At 38.2% G+C, this 21320-nt stretch overlaps 1 protein-coding gene across 5 annotated transcripts in view; it reads right to left on the bottom strand.

Moving 5' to 3' along the window:
* Positions 1-238: 238 nt before the first annotated feature.
* Positions 239-21320, bottom strand: part of NUMB (NUMB endocytic adaptor protein) — a 172080-nt gene continuing 150998 nt past the window's right edge. For 3 of the 5 annotated variants that reach the window (XM_072629189.1, XM_072629191.1, XM_072629190.1), the window contains 7 exons: positions 20769-20843; positions 15955-16095; positions 8071-8275; positions 6412-6708; positions 4907-5053; positions 3173-3319; positions 239-2471 (listed from right to left, as the gene is read on the bottom strand). In XM_072629189.1, coding sequence (XP_072485290.1) covers positions 1762-2471; positions 3173-3319; positions 4907-5053; positions 6412-6708; positions 8071-8275; positions 15955-16095; positions 20769-20843 — 1722 coding nt within the window. In that variant the 3' untranslated portion in view covers positions 239-1761. The remainder of the gene's footprint in view (positions 2472-3172; positions 3320-4906; positions 5054-6411; positions 6709-8070; positions 8276-15954; positions 16096-20768; positions 20844-21320) is intronic. The other 2 variants (XM_072629192.1, XM_072629193.1) reach the window with 1 other exon arrangement.

Here is a 21320-nt window from a genome sequence, read left to right as displayed (position 1 = left end):
CTTCTGAATGAAAATTCCATTGAGAATCAGATGAATGACCAGCCTATGAATCAAAACAAGTGCTGGATATATGAACTCTATATGGTACCCAGTAAAAAAGAAGATTTTTCTGCCCACAGCAACATGAGGGTTTATGGGCTGTTAAGCCCTAGGACCTGATTAGCCAGAAAAGAGAATATGCATGAATAGATGTTACTAGAGAAAAAATGGGGGAAAGAACAGTCCCACTGGCAACAGCTTCTTACCACCAACATTTATTTCCGTTAAATCAGATTATAAATTGTCATCAGTACAAATATATATATATGTATGTATATATATATATATATATATATATATATATATATATATATAACTTACATTTTATTGTAAGGCCAACGTTTGAAAGTAAAATTACATGAGATGGGATTTTTGTGTTGTTACCAGAGGTCCAACAGGTGTAGCTGGCAATGGGTTTTTCATTAATCAAAACAGATGAGGGAAAACCAAACAAAAAACCATGAAAAGCTAAAGGAAGCAGGATCTCTCCTCTCCCCAAACCTTCACCAAAGATGGAGAAGAAGAAAACCCACAAATGAGACTTAGGTCACGGGCCCACCTGGTAAACATGGCCCCAGTCACTCCTTCGAATAGATGATTCTGTAACTGTCAGAGCAGGAAAAGGGTCAACACAAGGAAAGAGCATTAATACATAAAAGAAAATACAGACTCTATTTGTGTGTATATTTATACATGTATATGTGTATACATACATGTGTGTATATGTATTTGTACATCATTTAGATCCAATAGAATTTTGCAGGAGTTTGAAAAGCCAGGACAATACTGCTCTTTCATTGTCTTTATTTAGTATTACCATCTAGGAACTTTATTGGTCATGACTCATGATTGCTGTTGCAATGTGCTACTTACAATGTATGCTACAGAACAAGTTAGGAATCCCCTTTGTCACACCCTCTAATCTCCCTTCTCCAATTACTTTTGATAGGAATCAATGATAAATCAATCTTATGTACAATTTCTTACAGCTAACCTTCTTTTCCCTTTGGCAAGATTACTTACAACTCTTACAACTTTTTAATATTGAACTATTTAAAATATTCTAAATGCATAAAAATAAAAATTTTGGCTTTTTTGTCATATATTTATATATATATTTATATAATATTCATTGTTACTTATGGTGGAAGCTCACCTCCCTCCCCCGCCCCCCAGCCCAGACAGCTCTGGTGGGCTAGTGACGCTTCCTCCCCTACTCCTTAATCCTGGCAGGCAGCACACTCTGTGGCTACTTTTCCTCCTCTCCTCAGGCTGGGAGCAGGCTACTTTTTCCTTTGCCCATAAGATGGGCAAAAGGGAGGCAGACAGATGTACTAAAAAAAAAAAAATAAAAAAAAAAAAGTAGATCTCATTTACTTTCCATCACATTCTCCATCCTGCAAATGGGCTTCTTTCTGGCACAGCTTTCTGTTCCTTCTCTGTTTCTCCAGGAGAGATGGGATGTAGAGGAAGAGAGAGGCATGGGAGGGGTGCATTTCCATCGCTCCTTTACCCTAACTGCCGAGCAGGTCATTTGTAGGGATTTTTAAAAGTAATTTTCTTAAAAATCATTCCTTCCTACACTGTGTGCCCGGACTTGTTCCATAGGGCCTTTGGGATTACCAAAAAGTATGCTGATCAGAAAAAGAAAGTCCCCTTTGCTCCTTTAACCCCCTTCCCTCACCTAAAAGGCAGACCATATGCATGAGCCACAAGGACTACTTAAAGTTCAATCTCAAATGTCTTCTGTAAGTCACTGGAGAAAGGATTAGTTGGTGAGGGGTTAGTGCGCTGCTTGGACTTGCCTTCTAATGCAGCCCACTGAGCTTCAAAAGGATCCACTGGGTCAGTAGCAGAAGCCTCCAACTTGTCCCCTGAGGCCAACTTGCTGTTGTCTACCCCATTGAAGGCAGCGGAACCGTTGAGGTGTTGGGCAGGGGACTTAAAGAAGGGGCTTGTGATAGTACTGCTCATCTCATACTGAGGGAATGTCTGCTGTTTGACCAAGCTGGGAGATTGATGGGGGTGACTTGCCTGGGGATGGCCTGCAGTGCCAAATACATTGGCCACCATTTGTGAGGGGGTGATGCCAACCACAGGCACATTTGAGGATGGATAGGGCATCCCATTGGCTATAGGGTAGGGTTGGGCAGGGACAAATGCTGGTTGCATTGGTGGAACCACGCCTACTGGCACAGGCGGAGAGGTGGTAAAAGCATTTCCTTGGAAAGATGGTGCTGACTGGGAAAGAGCTGGAGGTGGAGGTGGCTGGAGAACTGGCTGCAGAGGGGCAGTTGAAGCCTGGGGCTGCTGGGCCCGCACTGTCTTGGAAACCTCTTCCAACCATCGGTCAGCTTCGGAAGGCGTTCGCCGATGACCAGCTTGAAAGATCCCTGGGGAGGCTGCTCTGGATGAGGGACCCCACTCTGTGCCTGTAACAAAACAATAAGCAATGTTCATTGGTTGCACTTATTTTTCCTTTCTTATGATAACCCTGGTTATTTTTTTGGTTAATATTGCAGAAAAAAATCCTCTTAGCTGGACATTTTGTATCACTGGATGCGAAGATTTTATGGAGGGATGAAAGAGAAGGCGTCAATATGTGTTGTTGGGTCAGGGGTTACTGGAACTTCTTTGAGAAGTCTCAAAGAACCAAATCAGCTGTTCAGAGCCCGACAAACATTCCCAGGGACCACACAGCTCATCCTCAATAGAAAAACAAGTTTGAAAATAATCTAAAGAACCAAGGTAGCTTCTTTAAGATTGATATAATCTGCTTTAGATTTCTCAGCTAATAAAAGAAAAATGGTTTAATGTCCCGATGCCTGTGAACATGCTTCCACATGTTGCTAGGGTTTTTTGGGGGGAGAGGGAGGGGTCTTATCCTGGTGACAAATTTTCTTTCAGGCTCCTGGGCCAGGAGCCCATCAGATCAATGCTCCCACAAAAATATCAAATCTCTTGCATTCTTCTTTCACATCACATCATCTTCAGATCCGATTATTTCCAAGAACAGAAACTGCCTTTTTTTAAAGGATCCTTTCCCCTTTCCCATCTAGGTACATGGCTGGGTCTTGGTCCAGGATCATACGACTGATTCCAGGATCCTCATCAACATCTGTGTCTGCCTTACCCGAATGTGTAGCTGCCACTTCCTTGTTAGCAGCAGGAGGGGCATGGGCCCAAGGGTTGGTTTCACGAACAGGCAATGCTGTGGGTGCTAGAGCAGTATGGGCTGGCTTAGCAGCAAACACATGGAAGGCAGGGTCAGTGCCATTAGCTAAAATGGGAGCAGACAATATCAATGGAGTTAATTCATGCAAAATGTGCAGATGACGGAGGGCTGGTCCAATTAGGCCAACACGCAATATTTGCACAACAAATGGACACAAGACTGAAAAGCTTAATTTTGTTAGTAATGTTGGCAAAGGCTGTACTAAGAGATAACCAGATGAAATACTACTCCTCTATCAAGCTTAACAAAATCAATGTTAGGACTATCAAAATGTTCTTGTTCTAATTATAGTTTTTGGGAAAAGAGCAGATTAATTATTTCTCTCTGATACCACTTTCCAGAAAGTAGTTCCCATTTTTCCTTCTGTTAGACTCTATATCATGTAATCTGTGTGTGTACACACACACACACACACACACACACACATATGTATATATACACATGCACATGTGTGTATATATGTACATATATAAACATTTGGACATCTATTTATATACATATAAATGAAACTTAGGCCCTTTCATTTACTGATGAGCCATCATTTTCCATGGATTAAATCCATTCCAATTTAAGACTCTATGACTGTTCTCTTCTGGTAATGACCAAGGTTTTTTCTTTCCCTTTGGAAGTTTTCGTGTATACAGCTTCTTACTCCTTCCTTGTCTTCCTTAGTAAAATAAAAACCTCTCTCAACCTTCACTCCTTTCCTTTCATGTAACGATTTCAACATTCCCTTCTTTTAAACTCCCATATATCTTCTAGTAAGTGTAAAAAAGTCGGGGAGACATCATTTGACTTCTGTGTGCACCACGTGATTGCAACCACAGCCTCTTTTGTTCAGTTAGAACAATTATAACTTTAAGGGGAACTTGTCTGTATTTTAAATGACATTACCTAGACAAAAGGGGTAACTGTTATGTTGTAAACTGTTTCAATAGGTGTGGGCTATGGTCTAATGCACAAGTTAGATTTCTAAGTTAATTTTTTCCAGGCTTAAAAGGATAGAGAGAGGCAATAATGACAGTAGCTCAAGTTCTACTGCCAGTTTTTAAAAGTTTATAATATAAGCTTTTGTAAAGGCTCATTTCTTTGCTTTGTCCAGTGATTCAAAACCAAGTATTAATTTGATATCTCTAGGAACCACAGTTAAATTTTAAGTTAGCGTGATTTTTTTTTTTTTTTTTTGCTAAAGCAGACTGCAGCTCACTGGTCACAAAAGACAAAATAAATTGAAGTGGAAAATTAGAGGCATCTTCCCTATGCCTCTTTCTGGAAGAGGGCAGACAGAGTGCTCCTCCCAGTGGGTTAGTGTCCATGTTAGTACCTACTCAGAGAAAGTATATAATCAGAAACAATTCTGATTTTGTTACTTACAACAAATCCACTGGATGTAAATGAGATATAAAGCCACTGTGCACTGAAGAAAGTAACCCTCAATAAGGTAGATGAAACTTTAGGTAGGGAATATGTGGGTCATTTAGGGGATATGATGACAGACAGAGGACCTACATGCAAAATGAGAAACTCTGACTACAAAAAGGGAATGAGGCAAGCCACAAAGCAGAAAGAGCAATAAGAAAGAAGGAAAGAATGCCATGTTTCAGTTGCTAAGCAAACTAAGACAACACCAACCTTGAAAGGCAGGGGACTGTGGTGCCACCACAGTCACTGGTTTGGTCATTGGGGCAGAAGAGAAGGGGTCCTCGGGTGTGCTGAAGGCATTAGTGATCTGTGAGCACAAGGAGCTGATGCTCTCTGCTTCCCCTTCTACCTCTGGCACTAGAAATCAGAGAATTATTCAAGACTGGAAAGGTGAGTAACACTGAAATATACCATCATCAACACAAGGGTGGCACCTGATACTAATTCCTCATTTGAGGAAGAAAAGTGTATTAATCATCCTCAAAAGATACTATTAATATGTGAAGTGCTCAAGAAGTACCTGAGCTCAACATTCCACCTAGTCCTAATAAACTTCCCAAATATTATGCTCATTCTCTCATTTTCCATGAGAGATGTGTTTTTCTTTGGCCAATGGCAATCTGGACAGATAAATCTAGAGGTTAATTGTATTTTGAGAGGTCTCCCTAGCTAACCGATAGTCTGTGATCTGAGCACAGTTCAGGAGCAATTTTATGAGGTGACCACAAGTGCATATTGTCAGAGCAATTTGGGATCACAGACAGCAAGGTTTAGTAAACTAAGCATGAGACTAGGAGCCCAGAGACTTCCTTAATCTGAACCCTATAATCAACCCTTTTGTGATTTTGTTAAAATCAATGAACTACCCTGAACTCCAGTCTCCTCATCTGTGAAGTGAGGGTAACCATTTCTACCTCTTCTGCTCACCACTAGATATCATGAGACACCTTGAATATCCAGGAACTCCCAAGAGATGGGCTGATTTCATTACAGAACAGTAGCAGTATAATTTTATGCTGCATTTCATAAAAGGACTATCTTGAACAAGAAAGCTTCCCTACATCACACTGGAATAAAAGCTCAGCAGTGACTGAGAGAGAAGGGAGTCCCTCAGTTTTTTAAAGGATATCTATCAAAGATTAACTAGATCTGATAATTCAAGACTCAATAAAGATCATACTATTACAGGAACTGAGCAAAAAGTCACGAGACAGAGAGGTATGGATAGATGTTCGGGTATATAAACAGTATATGTGAGCTTATTTACCCTTATGGCTGATGAGCAGTTTTTAGATCAAAGCCAAAGTCCCCATCCCTTTGTATAAATATCAAAAAGACAAAAAAAAGTTTATCTTCTCTTTTGAATTCATCTGACTTTCTACGGCTATTGCACTTATTTCCAAAGTCTTTTTAATATACCCTCGTTGACTGCCAAACAGGAACATAAAAAAGGAAACTAGAATTTCTTTTTCTTTAACAGGAGGCTGACAGACTCTTCCCAGATCCCCCCTAGGAAGGGAAAGAAAATGATCAAAACAATCCTCTTCTCTGGTCTCAGTGTCCTTCACTGGAAAATTGCAATGAACAACACTAGCGACCTATCTGATAGTGTTGGGAGGGGCCCCCTATTAATGCAGAGAATCAGAAGACATTTGGCAAACCAAAGGAGTGAATATTGTTAGTGGTACTGCTAAACTGGATGTATTCTTCCTTACCTGCATTTTTGATGGGGAAGTCAGTTTTCCTTTGCATGGTTGAAGGCAACTCATTGATGCGCAGTGACAGCTGGCGTTTAAAAGGTGACATCTTCTGACTAAGGGCAGGAAAGCCTCGGAATGAACCTTGTCTGGCAAGCTGCTCAATCGGCGCATGACGTCGAGGGATGGCGTGGGGATTATTCATCTCAAGGGAGGCAGTGGTGTCAGCAGTTGGGGAGGTAGGAGAAGATGGGGATGGGGCAGTGTTACTGGGAGCCGCTGATGAAGCCACTGTGGTCTTCCCATCTGTTTCAGCTTGGGAAAGCAAAAGGAGATTGTGCCTTCTTTAAAATAATCAGAGGCCACATAATTAAGGAATTAAAAATCCTTCAAAGACAGCTTCATCCCCTGTTATTTAAATGTAAGAGAAGTGTGGCTTATCTTTCTTACTCACAAAAAAGAAATCTCACTCCCATGTCAGGAGGCTAAAAATGTTTTTCAAGATCACAGGACTTTAAAGTTAGAAGGACCTTAGATCTTGTGGTTCCATCTTTATGATTATAAGCAGCTATAACATGCCTGTGAGCAAGACATGAAGAAAAGCAGTTACACATGAATTTCCATCATATAGGTTTCCAAAAAAGACTCTGCTCTGGCAGTGAAAGTATTTTAAAGCCACTGGGAGTCAGAAAGTTCCAAGTGAGTTCAGTTTCAATTAGATTTCACTGATTCTAGCACCACAAAACTGCATCTGTGTAGCTGAGATGTCTAGCTGGAGCCTTATTTCTGATAAAGATCTGCACCTAAAGTTAAGACTCGGAAATATTAAAGCCTAAACGTCAAATTGTTCTGCCATGAACAGCCATCATATTTATCACTAGAACAGTTTCTGTTCCAATGTGTGTGACTAACAGATGTTATTTAATGTTTGACAGACAAATGATTAGACCACACTTTTTGAAGCGACAGTAACGGGGCTAGGTTTGTGTTGCTTTATCATTCAGCTTCCTGAATTAAAGCATTCTAAAAATATTTCTGCGATTTCTCTGAGCTGCGGAGCTCTCAGGATGGAACTTCCCTTTATTGATCTGGAGTAGTAGCTCGCACACCTGGGGCTCTAATGTACTGCAAAGGTCATCTAAGCCCCTCATTTTATAGGAGAGGCTTGCCTAAATCTCAAAGTAAGTGGCAGAGCTGGAATCTGAATCTGTATCCCATGACTCCAGGCTCACTCACAAAAAGTTCAGTGCCCTGTCCACTAAACCAGGATAATGTGCATGTCACTTATAGTTTTAAAGAGATGCCCGGAGCACTTGCCAACAAGCACTCAAGATGGTCTGTGTTAGAACAGGACTTGAACTCATATCTTCCTATGACTATCCACCAGTATATAGCATTGCCTCTTCTACCCAGAGCTAATAATCAGTGTTGTCATAAGTATCATCTTCAAATACAAGAGATGGCAACTGTGTCTTTCTGGCTAGTGCCACTGCTACCAAGTTAACAAATTAAAGTGGCTAGTTAAGAAGCCAAAGGACACGGAGAAGAGATCTCTAAACAGCACTGACATCTGTCTGTCAAACACATCTCGGTAAGGATCTCTCCGAGTTCATGTGCTTGTGACTAATGCAGTGAGTCTAGCTCCCTTAGCCCAGCTTCCAAACAATGGGACTGTACCTTTCTTAGTGTCCTGGATCTGCCTCATGACCTCCTCTCTTTCTGCTTGCTCAGTGGCTGTGGTGACTCGGAAGGAGCCTTCTCTGGTAAATGTGGTCCGGCTGGCATCAAAAGTGGCTGTCACACCACACTCCTTCTCCCGTTTTTGTTTCCTTTCCAGGCAAGCTGCAAAGGCACAACCCACTGCATGGCTCAATCTTTCTCCCTGTAAAAAGGGAAGAGTGCAATGGCATTTTACTTTTGTAACAGAGTTAAAAAGCAAGCCAGAACTTCCCAAAAGGTGTAAGGGAGTGGCTTAAAGGCTCCAATTAACCTTTTCAAAGAGTCCCAAATAAATTTCTTTATATGAGGGAGTCTATCTTTACATCTCCCATCATCTCTGAAGACCTCAGATGCAGTCGAAAAAAAGAATTTTTTTTTTTTGGTAAGAATTTAGTTCACAGTTTTTAGTGTGGAAAATTAATTCGGTACCTTAATGTTTCATTAATCTCTCTCTATTTTCTTTGAAAATGTGTTCAAACACACATGCCCACAGGAATTTTACTTACATACTAAAGTTGCTTCTCCTACACTTTTCTGGAGCCTATGGAAAAACAGCACACAGAGAGTAACTAACTTAAATTAAAAAAAAAAATTAATTGGCAAGGGAAATTCCCAATGAAGAAACCAATGTAGGCCTGAACCTTGCCTGCAACTTAGAGAGTTTGCATGGAGCATCAAGAGATTAAATGACCACAAGGCCATTAGGTGTCAGAGTGGGACCCAACTCCAGCATCAAGCTGCTGCTTCTTTTTAAAAATTAATTTATAATTTATGGAATAACACAAACATTTCCATAACATAGTATAATCAAAAAGGTGATTGCGCATGAAACTCTAAGCGTATTATGTACAACTTGCTCTTGACACTAAGGCCTGCTCTCTGTTCAGTATAACACACCACCTCTGACTGCTGTCTATGGTTTACTAATGGTTTACTTTACTTTAGAAAGTGAAGATCTGTAATGAAACAAATTGTGAGTTTCACATAAAGGGATCATTATGACTTAACCATTTGTTGGAAACCAACATCTTTTTAAAAGGTTAGAATATTGCTTCTCCTTTTTTAATGCTGGCTTTGTAGAAGCTTCATTAAAGGTATGCTCAAGCCCCTAGACAGGATTCTTTGAATGGAACAGGTATAACAATGGGGATATTTATGAATGAACTTCTAAAAAATTAATTCAAATAGCAGAAAATGCAATGCAAGTTGTAGGAACCCAATGCATACTGACACCAGAAATTTAATGAGTTCAGAAAGAAAGGTATATATGTCAATAATTGAAGGTAAGGCTGCTCCTAGAGGAAAAAAATACACAAAAACTACGGAGTAGGAAAAATATCAGAGGGCCAAAGAACTCTGGAGTTAGATTCTTCTTCACTCTACTGATAAAAAAAATTGAGGCCCAGGGAGCCGAAATTACTTGCCTAAAGTTACTCAGCTAATCAGTAACAGAGTTGAGATTATAACCTTTATCTCCTAATCTCCTAGTACACACTTTTCTATTATACCATGCATTCTCTCATTCATGAGAAACCCAGTCAAGCCCAACTTCAAAAATCAATTCCAGAGTCAGACACACACACACACACACACACACACACACACACACACACACACACACACACAGCTTTTTAAAGTTTTTAAAGATCAATGCTCTTGCTCCCTGCACTACCACACATTAAAAAAAAAAAACAAAACTTGATTGTATATTATATTCAAGTCTTGTCAACTGAGTCAAAACTATATAATGTCAGTCAGAGAGTTTAGTGATTTCATATGCGGCCCAATCTATCTTGTTTTTCCACATTAAAACCTGCTTTTGGGAAATTATCTGATAACTGGTTACTTAAGCTGAGTAACTAAAAGAAAAATATTCTGTTATTATGAATTTGATGTCAATTAATGTAAGCATTTTCTTACACAAAGAACAGAAAAAGGTTTGTATACAACACTGTGAAACTCTATTACACATAGCTTGTTTTTATTTAACAGTTCATATTAATTTGCTCACAGAAGACCCAAAATAATTCTGATTGTGTCTCCTTCTGAAATTCCGTCTGTTCTTTTCTGTATTTTAAAAAACGTTTCATTGATGCTGCTTTCTATCCTTTTTTGGAGGAGTATCACTCTCCTCCACTTCCTCTCATAACCTTAAACCACTCCATAAAAGCCTTCCCTTATTACAAATAAGTATAATCTGAGGAGTGGTTAGATAAGTAGGAGAATCAAGAGAAATCAGTGTCACAAAAACCAGGGAGGATAGAATATACAGGAAAGAAAGGTGAGTTTCAAGTGCAACAGAGGTCAAGAAGAATGAGAACAGAGAAAAAGACAATCAGATTTTATAATTAAGAGACCACTGGTAACTTTGGAGAAGATAGTTCCAATTGAATGACTAGGTCCGAAGCCAGAATGCAAAGGGTTGAGGAATGAAAGACAGGAAAGGAAGTGGAGGTAGGCAATGTAGATGGCTTTTTAAAGGAATCTGATTGAGAAAGGGAGCTTAGAATTGCACAATAGCCTGAAGAAGTTTTGATGTTTTTCTTAGTTTTGTAAAGTTATCCTTTGATAGTATAATCGATATGGTACTACACGCAACTTAACTTTAGCTAGTACTATAATTTTTATTATCTTGGCAAGGCATAACCATACACAAACACTATTTTTCCAATAATTTGCTTGTGTTTTTATAAAGAATTTTGTGGTGGTATTCACAAAATTCCTATATATGTTTTGGTAAGTTTACACTCAGATATCTTATATATCCATTGGTTCTTCTGACAGGAATTTCTTGTTCTATCTCTGTCTGCTAAATTTTGTTGGTAGTAATAAAAAGACTGATGATTTTTTTTGGCTGTATTTTATATTTTGTCACTTTACTAAAGTTAATTAAATCAAGTTTAATTGAATTTTTAGGGTTCTCTAAAACATCATGTCCATCCACAAAATTGCTGTTTGTTTTCTTTTTGCCTCTGTTTACTTCCTCATCTAATTGTTACAGTAAACATTTCTAAAATTATATGAAAGACTAGTATTGACAGTGGACGTCCCTGTTAAATTCATGGAAGCTGATCTTTACACATACTGCTCTTTCAAGCAGTTTGCATGCTTGTTTACAATTGAAAGATTGTAAATAGTTCTAGTCTTTTCATTGGGAATGCTTGGAAGGACTCTAGTCTATTAAAGCTCCATATTTCCACTGGAGAATTGTGCTCAGTGTTTCAGAGTAAGTTTCTTGTTTGTAAAAGCAGTTTTCATCTACTTTTTGGAATTCTGTATTCCAAGATTTTCTTTTCTCTAATGTAATTATCATGAAGTTTTGTGTGATCCTGACTATGATTTCTTGGTACCTGCAATCTTTTTGGCTGCTTGTAGTATTTTTTCTTTGACTTGGAAGGTCCGGATTTTGGATATTAAATTTCTGGGTGTTTTTGGTTAGGGATTCCTTTTAGGAGGTGATTGCTGGATTTTTCTTTTTTTTAAACTTGACTTTCTGATTCTAACAGATTTGGGCATTTTTCACCAAACAAGAATATCCATTTGTTTGGTCATGGTTTTTAGGGATTCGGATGACTCATAAATTATCTCCTACAGCTTGAGCTCACTTTCCTTATGTATTACCTCTTCCAGCATCTTTTTTTTTATGAACTGGACAGAGGAGATTAGCTGTTCTTCTCTTTGATTTTCTTTACTGTTATTTCATCTGTGATCCTCTTTAGATATCTGATGGAGTATATGTGGGAGAGCTGGGCTCCTTCATTACATTTACAGTGTATTATTAACAGTTTCCATAAGGTGGGGTATTAAGGCAAAAGCCAGAGATGCTGGGCTTTTGTTCACTCAACTGCTTCTTGACTTGCCTGGGGTGGGGCAGGTGAAGTGGGTGGTTAAAGTTCTATTTAGTCTTAACCTGCTGCCAATTTCTCTGGACTAGGCAGAGGCTGGGGTTCTCAACATCCTCCTTACCTTAAAAGGTTATAGGGTGGATGGAGTAGAGTCTGGGAACATTAGAGCTCCCAGTAATGAGTACTAAGACAGATATTTGTGTATGTAGTAGTAATATAAAATATGTATATTTTCATAATTAAAACCATACAACTTTATGAATTCAAGTTACTGTATTCCTTCTCCAAGGAGAATATGTATTGTAAACTTTCTAATTATGGAATGTCACACTTTGTCTCCTGTTAAATGATTTTCACAGAAACATAAACCATTACAGTTGGAAGGGGTCTTAAAATCATCTAGCATAACACTGAATTTTGTAAAAGAGGAAAGCAAGGCTCCAAAAGGCCACATGACCTATCCAGGGTTGTTTGACGAATACGTAGAAGAGACGGAACCATTTCAGGCACCAGCAATAATGAGGAAGATGTTTGTGGGCAGAGGGTCCTTCCTAGAGGCCATTTATTATACATGTGAACAGCTTCCTCCTCTACATCTCTACATACACACAAAGTCAAGCAATGACAAGAAGTTTTAATGGATTTCATATTATTAGACATTACAAGATGACTATTGCTCTAAACTTCCTATCGTCCCTAAGAAAATTTGCAGAGCTTACTAACTGTCCTTCAGCTCCTTAAAGAATGATACTGACTGAATCTGATTTAGTTTTCATCTATCCCTTCAACAAAATGATACATCTGCTAAGGAGGTATAACATGTTTTTGTTTGTTTGGTTATTTGTTTTTGCTTTGCATTTTTGCCAGAACCCAGTATTTCATCAGTGTAGGGAGCTCCCAATCTGGAAACTCTATCAACCAATGCAGACGAGCAACTTGTTTGTAGCTTATACCGATTCACAGAGTTGCCTAGGACATCTGACAGTCAACTGAATAGCTCCAGTCACTCAGCTAATGATAAAGAACAAAGGGTCAAAACATTGAGGGATTCTAGGAATTGTATCACACATGAATGCAGCTGAATTATTATTTATATCGAAGACTGTGCGCGGGAGTTCCAAAGTTTTAAAAGCAGAAAAAGTCTCCTAGGGAAATCAAAGAAACTTTGAAAGACTTTGAGGTAAAAATTGTTCTAAAATTAAATGAGAGTAAATATTGACCCTGATTTTGAAAGTCTAGACAGAATGAAAAACAAATGAGTGTTGAGCTTTTTCTGGAGTCTAAGATGAGGAAGGAGCATGCTGTCCCTCCACTCTCTTCTTTCCACATTATCCTTGGGGTTGGCACCAATGGCTTGAGCTAAGCTAGTTTCAGAAGAGCAGAAACATTTTTCCTCCAAGGCTGGGCTCCTGTAGCCACATTACTTTCCAGCTGGACTTTACAAATTGTCAGATTGTTTCTTTACTGTTTGGATTTTTAAAAATCTGAACTTTGACTTTAACTTTGGCTGAATGATAGAACTCAAGCCAGGAAGGAGTTCCTTAAAAAATGATAATTTTGCAAGAGGAACTGCCTTCCTTTAATAATAGCGTTAGCCATTAAAACTGAAATTGAAAATTTCCCTCAGGCTTATTATACCAGAATTTCCCTGAATGCTTTTAGCATTTTTAGTTATTTATTACTTCAGTATCTCAAGAGATCTGTGATTTGATTATGGTTGTTGTCCTTCGTTCTTGAATAGGATCAAAATGACATCACTATGCTAGAAGAATCAAGTTTCATTGTGTCTGACTGTGGCTGATCAGACCAATACGAACTCGTAATGCTTTACCACAGGCAGGGCACAAATAGTCTGCGTGAACATTTGAAGTAGATACTCTAAATTTGTGCTTCCTGCATTTTCTTTGAGCTGTTTCAATCCTACTTTGCTCATGAAGCACAGCACCTTCTCTGACGTGGGCATGCCATGCTGAGTGGTCCTGTGCCAGTGTCTCCTATGACACACAATCAATTTCACAGTTCTTAAGAGAAATATTGAGAGTGTCCTTGTATCGCTTCTTCTGATCACCATGTGACTGCCTGCCCCATGCAAGTTCTCCATAAAAGTCTTTTTGGCAAGCGTACATTTTGCATTCAAACAATATGGCGAGCCCATCGGAGTTGCACTCTTTGAAGCAGAGTCTGAATGCTTGGCAGGTTAGCTCGAGTAAGGACCTCAGTGTCTGGTACCTTATCCTGCCAGGTGATCCTTCAGAATCTTCCTAAGACAATGTAGGTATAGCTGTAGGTGTAGGGTGTGTTTGGGGAAAACTAGTACCACTGATGTGATGGTGGCTAAGCCCTTTTCAGGGATGCTTTCCACCTTTGGTGTCCACCTGTTTCACCCAACTTTCACCTGTGGCTCCAAGAATCTGTAGCATGTGCAGCAGCCATACCCCAGTAAATCATTTCAGGAGACAGGCTAAATCAGATTGAGGATAACCAAGGGGTCTCAAAACCATTGGTGAGTTAGGCAGGTGTCTACCCCAAGCATGTGAAGACTCCCCTTGGCAGAATGGGAGGATGAGAGCAATTTGTTCCAATGGCCATGAAAGCAGCTGAAGCAGGTGCTGTGGAGCACTTAGAGCTTGGTTACACATCGCAGATGCCAAGGTTATCCACCGCATTTTGATTCTGTCCTGCCACTGGACTGTGATGACTTTGGAGGAGAAAGTGTGGCCAATGACTTCGTGCAACTCTGCCTTACTTAAATCCAGTTTATGCATGAATCAAAAGATTTGATTATGAATGCAAATGGATGCACTGATGCAAACCTTTGTTTTTTAACAGACAGTCTTCATCAGCTGCTTTGGCCAAAATAGTTTGCTGTTTTGCAGCCAACTTTCTGATGATGAGCCTTTCTACACATAGCTGGGCTTATACTTAGAGCCTTTCCAGCTTATGAGCTTCCATATTACCCTAGTCTTCAGGATCCCTGGGTCATGTCACTTCTGTCATGATGAGATATTAGAACAGCACTTTAGAAGAGGTTCACTGATTATTACAAAATAAATACTACTTCAATCCTTTTGTCCCTCTGAGGGCTTCTTTTTTTTTTTTTGCCAGTTTATATACAGTGTTTACAACTGCTATTAATTTCATCAAAGTAGCTCCTAGGTAGGTTTACCAACTTTCATTCAAGTTCAAGAAGACTAAAATTCTAATAATGAGCTACTCAAATTTAAAGATATATATGTGATTGTAAGAAATGATGAAGGGGATGGTTACAGAAAAACCTGTGAAGACTTGTATGAACTGATACAAAGTGAAGCGAGCAAAACTAAAAGAACAACTCATTAGTGATAGCAATACTGTAAAGCTAACCAACTCTGAAAGACTTGAATCATCACAATGACTAACCACAACTTCAAAAAAGACTCAAGAGGAAACATGTTATCCACCTACAGAAAGAGACTTGATGGACTCAGAATACAGATCAAAGATTATTTTCTTCTATTTCATTCCTTTTCTTGCTTATTTTTGAGGTGAGTAGGGGCATGGCTAATGCAGAAATTTGTTTTGTATGTCTATACATATTTGTAATTGGTTTTGTTTCTCTTGACTTCTGGGAGGGATGGCAGGGGGAGAGAAGAGAAGGGAGAGAATTTGGAATTGAAAATAAAATAATATTTAATTCTTTAAAAAAAATATATATATATTTAAAAAGATATACAAAAAAGAGATGTATACAACCATGAGCACATTAGCTAATCTCCAGTGACTATAGACTAATACTGAATGTCTATTATTCACTTTACTCAACATGTTGCTGGGTTATTTGAAGATAACTTGACCAAATAGGAAGAAGAAAGTTATGTTTGGGCACTGTTATCATTAGTAGCTACATAACATCTAGTTTCTTAACTGTGTTTTTGGAAGGGAAATTCATGACTTACCAAATTTGGGGAAAGCCCAGTTTCTAGATGCAATTATGAAAAAACAGACTGCCAAAACTCACCGTGTCCTTAACGGCCATGAAGCAATGGCAAATCCAACGTCGCGTAGTGCCATCCCGACAAATATAAGAGAAAGCCCTGTCAAAATTCCTGTCTGGGGCACAGAAAGAAACTTTCTCTATTGTCTGGTCAACTATGAGGTCCTAGAAAATTGAAGCACAAGGAAAGAAAGGCTTTATTCATTTTAGAATACTCAAATTCAAAGCTCTAAAACATTTGGATCTTCCTCTAATATGGAATAAAGCAGAATGTGTCCAGAAATCTGGCTGCCTACTATCTACCCAGTCAAAGGAAAGGAGACGTTCATTTTCTAGGGCATATGAAAGGTAGGATAAGAGCATCACAGGGAGAAATTATGAAATTTTTGTGAGCAATAGATTAACATTATCCAATTTGTGCTTGTGTCTATATATAGCTTATATTTAGTATCTATAAAAACTAATTACTTTAAAATAACAATGATATAAAAACAAAATGCTTTGTTATCTAGACCAGGGGTTCTTAATTTGGATCCATGGATAGGTTTTAAAGGTTCCATGAGTTTGGATGGGGGAAAAGTACATCATCATTTCAATATAATTTACTTCCTTTATAATCTTATGTATTTTATTTCGTGCTTTTAAAAACATGATTCTGAGATGTCCATCCCATATACTTTATCACATTGTCAAAGTGCTCCATGACCCAACAAAGGTGAGTACCCCAATCTTTATTTTATACACATTTATAATCATACATATGTATGTGCAAATATAGGGTGTCCCACAAGTCTTAATGAAGTTTTAAGTTATTAAAGCTATTATTATTAATACTAAGTTTAAAACTGCATTTTTTGGAACATCCTATACATATATATTACACACACATATTAAAATAAAGAGAATTGTAGAACTACAAGAGACTAAGAGATCATTTCAGTCAGCTCAATGCTTCAAGAAGGAAGATTTTTTTAAAAAAAGGATCAGGAAATTCAACTAATATATACCATGCAAAATGGATGGCTTCTTGATTTTATTTATAAAAGATTTCCAATTTTTCTATAATCTAGAATGTGATCAATTTTTGTCATTCAACATATCTCCAATTATTTCATTTTTTCTTTATTACTTTTAAAGTTGTTTGATAGTTACATTTATGTTGGATTTATGCTTGTCTTGGTAGGTTATTGCCCAGTTATTTGAAACATTTTGTTGCGACTGTAAATTGAATTTCTTTCTCAGATTTTTGTTAGTGATGATTTCCATGGGTTCATATTCCTCTAAACTGATGTTAAGCTATTAACAACTTCGTTTTGAGACTGACAGTATGATCTAAAATAGTTTTTAAAATGTTGAACTAATAAAACTTTCTTGTATTATTTTCTATAATCTGGAATTTTAATACTTGAGGTGCTGGGGTGGAGGGAAAGGCAATTATGAGAGACACAAACCAAAAGAACATCCGCTTTGACATCACATTCAAGGGACCCTAGAGATGTCTTGTAGAACACTAATTTGTTGAAATGGCTTAAAATACTATCTTTCTAACTTTATGATAAAAGTTGTTTGATATAAAATAAAAAATGTTAGCAAAGTTAGATTATATAACATTTCTCCCCTTCTTCCTAGATTTCATAGAAAAGAATGAAAGTTCATTCTTGGCTTGACAGGAATTGCTGGCTTACCATATAGCCTTAGTGCCAAATAGCTTGTGCTCTTTAAGTAAGGGTGTATGACTTATCTGATGATTTTTTGGGGTAGTATTTCTCCAAGTACCATTGTTGAGCTGAAAGGTCCTTTTTCTTTTTCAAGATGAATATTATACTTGCCCCTTTCCAGTCTTCTGTTTGTTTGCTTCATATTCCTCAGAAACAATAGTTAGTAAATTGTTTTGTTAAATCTGCAAATAATCTAAGGAAAGTGATTAAGTAAAGCCAGGTTTGATAAGCACTTTTGTCTTTAAGGGCAATTTTCCTTCCATTTTGACACTCCCTGGTTCTACATAGGAAATTTATTCATTTTATTATATGGCCACAGTTGTTTGGATTTTAGGGGGAGAGATTAGGAGGTAGTTTTCCAGGACTTTTCCTTCCCTGCCAAAGGACTTAAAAAAAAATTAACTACTTTTTCACTACAGAGTTCAAAAAAAGAATCCTATTATTAAGACAAGGCTTTTACTCCTCTCTGATTCTCTATCCCACCATCCACAAAGATTGTTCAAACCTTCTCATCTCTTTAAGTTTCCCACACGTTCCCCTTACCCCATCCTACCAGGTGAAGACCATGCCTCCTCATACTTCACTGATAAAATAAGACATCATTTACTATTACTCCCTTTCTTTTTGTTGACATTTTGGAATGCCTTTTCATCTTCCGTTCTCTCCTTTATTCCACTCTCTGATGAAGAAGTGATGCTTCTTTTTGGCAATAGTAATCTTTCTACATGTTCCTCTGATGCCATTTCCTCTCATCTTCTCTAAGCAGATTGAGCCCCAAATCATCCCCACTTCCATCCTATTCGCCTCTTCAGTCTCTCCCTACTGACTAATTCCTCCACTGCTGTCTACAAGCATAAATATAGCCAAGTTTTGCTGTCCCTCAAACATTACAGTTCATCTCTATCCCTTTGCCTTTGTACCAGCTGGTCTCCCATGCCTGGAATGCACTCACTCTACCCCTTCTTACAATACATTGTTTCCTTCAAACTGCTCAAAAAGCTACCTTTCCACATGAAGCCCTCCCTAATCCCTCTAATTTCTGCTAGTACTCCCCAATTTACCTTGTATTTATTTTGTATACATTTGTGAACATATTTTCTTCCCCAACAAACTGCAAGCAACTTGAAGGCAAGAACCATTTCATTTTTGTTTTTGTAAACCTAGCTCTGAGCCCCAGTGCCTGGTGCACAGCAGAAGTGAGGTATAGAGAATTCCTGGCTAAGGAAACTCCCTCTGGTAGTGCAGGTCAGCACATTCTCAATTTACATTCTTAAAGATTTACCTAGAGAACCAAGAAGCTAAGCAACTTACACAAGTCACAGTCTGAGGCAGCACTTGAACTCGTGTCTTCCTGGCTTCAAGGCCAGTTCTCTATCTACTATGCCACATTTTAATGCTTGTGGATTGGTCAGTTACCTCTGTTATCTCTTTTATTGCTTTAGTTTTCTTAAGTTTGACTTTAGGTCATCATTCTGTCCATTTGCTGAATTCATCTTCCTGCCCTGGATCCTCATATTTGGTGGCAAGTCTTGGATCATAAATTTAGAGGTAGATGGAACCTTCAAGGTCCAGCCCCCTTATAAAGATTCAAAGCCTTGCCCAAGGTCACACAGGCACAAAGAGGTAGAGATGGGATTCAGACTCAGGGTTGAACTGCAAATTTTCAGGGTTCTTTCCATAGCACCATATGATCCCAAAGTTTCTTTGAGCTTATAAAAATCTGTCTTCCTGATGTGCACTGTACTTTGGAGCTTGATTTTCCCCTTTTCTCTTCCTTAGGAACCTGAATTTTTAATTTTTATGATTGTTTTAACAAGTTTTCCACAGACTAAAACATTCAATGAATTCTTTAAGGAACACATTATCAAATGGCTTCCTAAAAATGAACTTCAAGAAGAAATACCTTAAAAGCAAACATGTGAGGTCTAGAACCATGTCCATTCGTACCTGAGGGAGACAGTCTCATGATAGCTTGGGAAAATAGTTATTTCCTTTGGTATAGACACTGACAACAATACTAATATCACTGGATTTACTGTCTGAGTAAAACCACTGGTAATGCTGTACTGGGCCAGCAGGGAGCAGCACCACACACCCCAACTGTAAAGCAATGTATTTTACCACTCTAAGAGAGGCAATGGCCCTTCCAGGATGGCATAGAGAAAAATACTCACGTTCTTACCTAAAAACCAAACAAAATGACTGCTAAAGCTAGCAACCATATTCTTCTAAGGTTACTCTTTATTTTTAGTTTTAGTATGGGGGAGAGAGTAAACTCCTCAAAAGTGATAAAACACTAACAATTTTGGTCATAAAAATTTTAAATAATAAACCAAATTAGGCAAGTTAAAACCATGTGATAAAAAGTGCTCTTCAGCTTTTCTCCCTTTCTTCCAGAGCAAAGGTAATTTCTAGGTTTCATTAATTGCAGAGGTCACGTTCAAGCTAAAAAATTCCTAGCCTTTGGCCATTTTCTTGAGAGATTTTTATTCAAGATTTCTTTTATCTTTGTAATAATTCTGCCCTTAAGGTAGAGTCTGTCTTCCCTATCCTCCATACCCACAGCCACATAATGTCAAAGTTAAGTCCAGTCCTGTGACATTACTTTCTCTCATATAGTGAATGCTGCCTAGAGTACTTACATAATTTATGGAACCTAAATAAATGTTTATTAAATGAATCAGGTTCATGAGATTTGTCTTAATAGAGACTTCTGGTGAAAAAGTAGGTTCATCAATTTAAATATTACTTGTCAAAACATACTGTTCAGATTAGTCATTACTCAAGCAAAACTTTTGGTAGATAAAAGCTTTGTTATATATAAGAACAAAAAGACCCAGATTTTAACATTAAGTGCTAATGTTGCTAATGTTGAGCAGAGTCAACATGCTCTGTCATGTGCAACAAGCCAGAAGTGTACTGCTGTGAAAATTGCATTTTTAAGGGGGTAATGAGTAACTAAATTGGCTTCATGCATGCTAAAACTCCCTCAGAGGGCTGCACTTTGGACAAAGCAGAAGAATGTACAGTAAGGATGTACAGCTTAATGAAATTAGACCTGATGACTAGGGAGAACACACAACACACAAATGATTACAAATAAGTCCAGACAAATCTAACCTTAGTTTTTTCATCCACAACTCGGAGTCCATCTGCTGAAACCCATAGGACTGCTTTCACGGCCTTTTTTCCAGTCTTTCAAGAGAAGACAAGAGAAAGACATATACACATATAAAATATTAGCAAACAGTGTCACCTTCCTGAAGGAAAAAAAAAACCAGCTGTGTTTTCCAAGAACCACAACAATAAGTGCAGATGGAGTCCAAGTTCAGGAGGGATGCCCAAAGCCAGATACTCAAACCAGACTGCAAAAACATTCAGGGAAAACCAAGCCAAAGCCAGTAATTTAGAAACACAATGCAAAACAATAAGATAAAATTAAGTAAAGGGAAGAGGGGACAGGTGGAATCAAAACCAGGTTATCACATTCAGTCAAGGGCAAAGAACTCAAGGTTAGATTCTTCACCCATTTTCAAACATCAACCAAGAAAAAACAAGAGTAAGATACACATTAAATACATAAGGAGTTACACCACAAGTAGCTTCTAAAGATGTATGTAAATGAAATAGGTAACAACATACCAGGCCTAAATTTGGGCACTGACCAGCCCC

The sequence above is a fragment of the Notamacropus eugenii genome, chromosome 1 (genome assembly GCF_028372415.1).
Source record: "Notamacropus eugenii isolate mMacEug1 chromosome 1, mMacEug1.pri_v2, whole genome shotgun sequence".
NCBI classification, from domain to species: Eukaryota; Metazoa; Chordata; class Mammalia; order Diprotodontia; family Macropodidae; genus Notamacropus; species Notamacropus eugenii.
The sequence above is the reverse complement of the archived record's forward strand: the minus strand, read 5'-3'. Positions and strand labels throughout refer to the sequence as shown.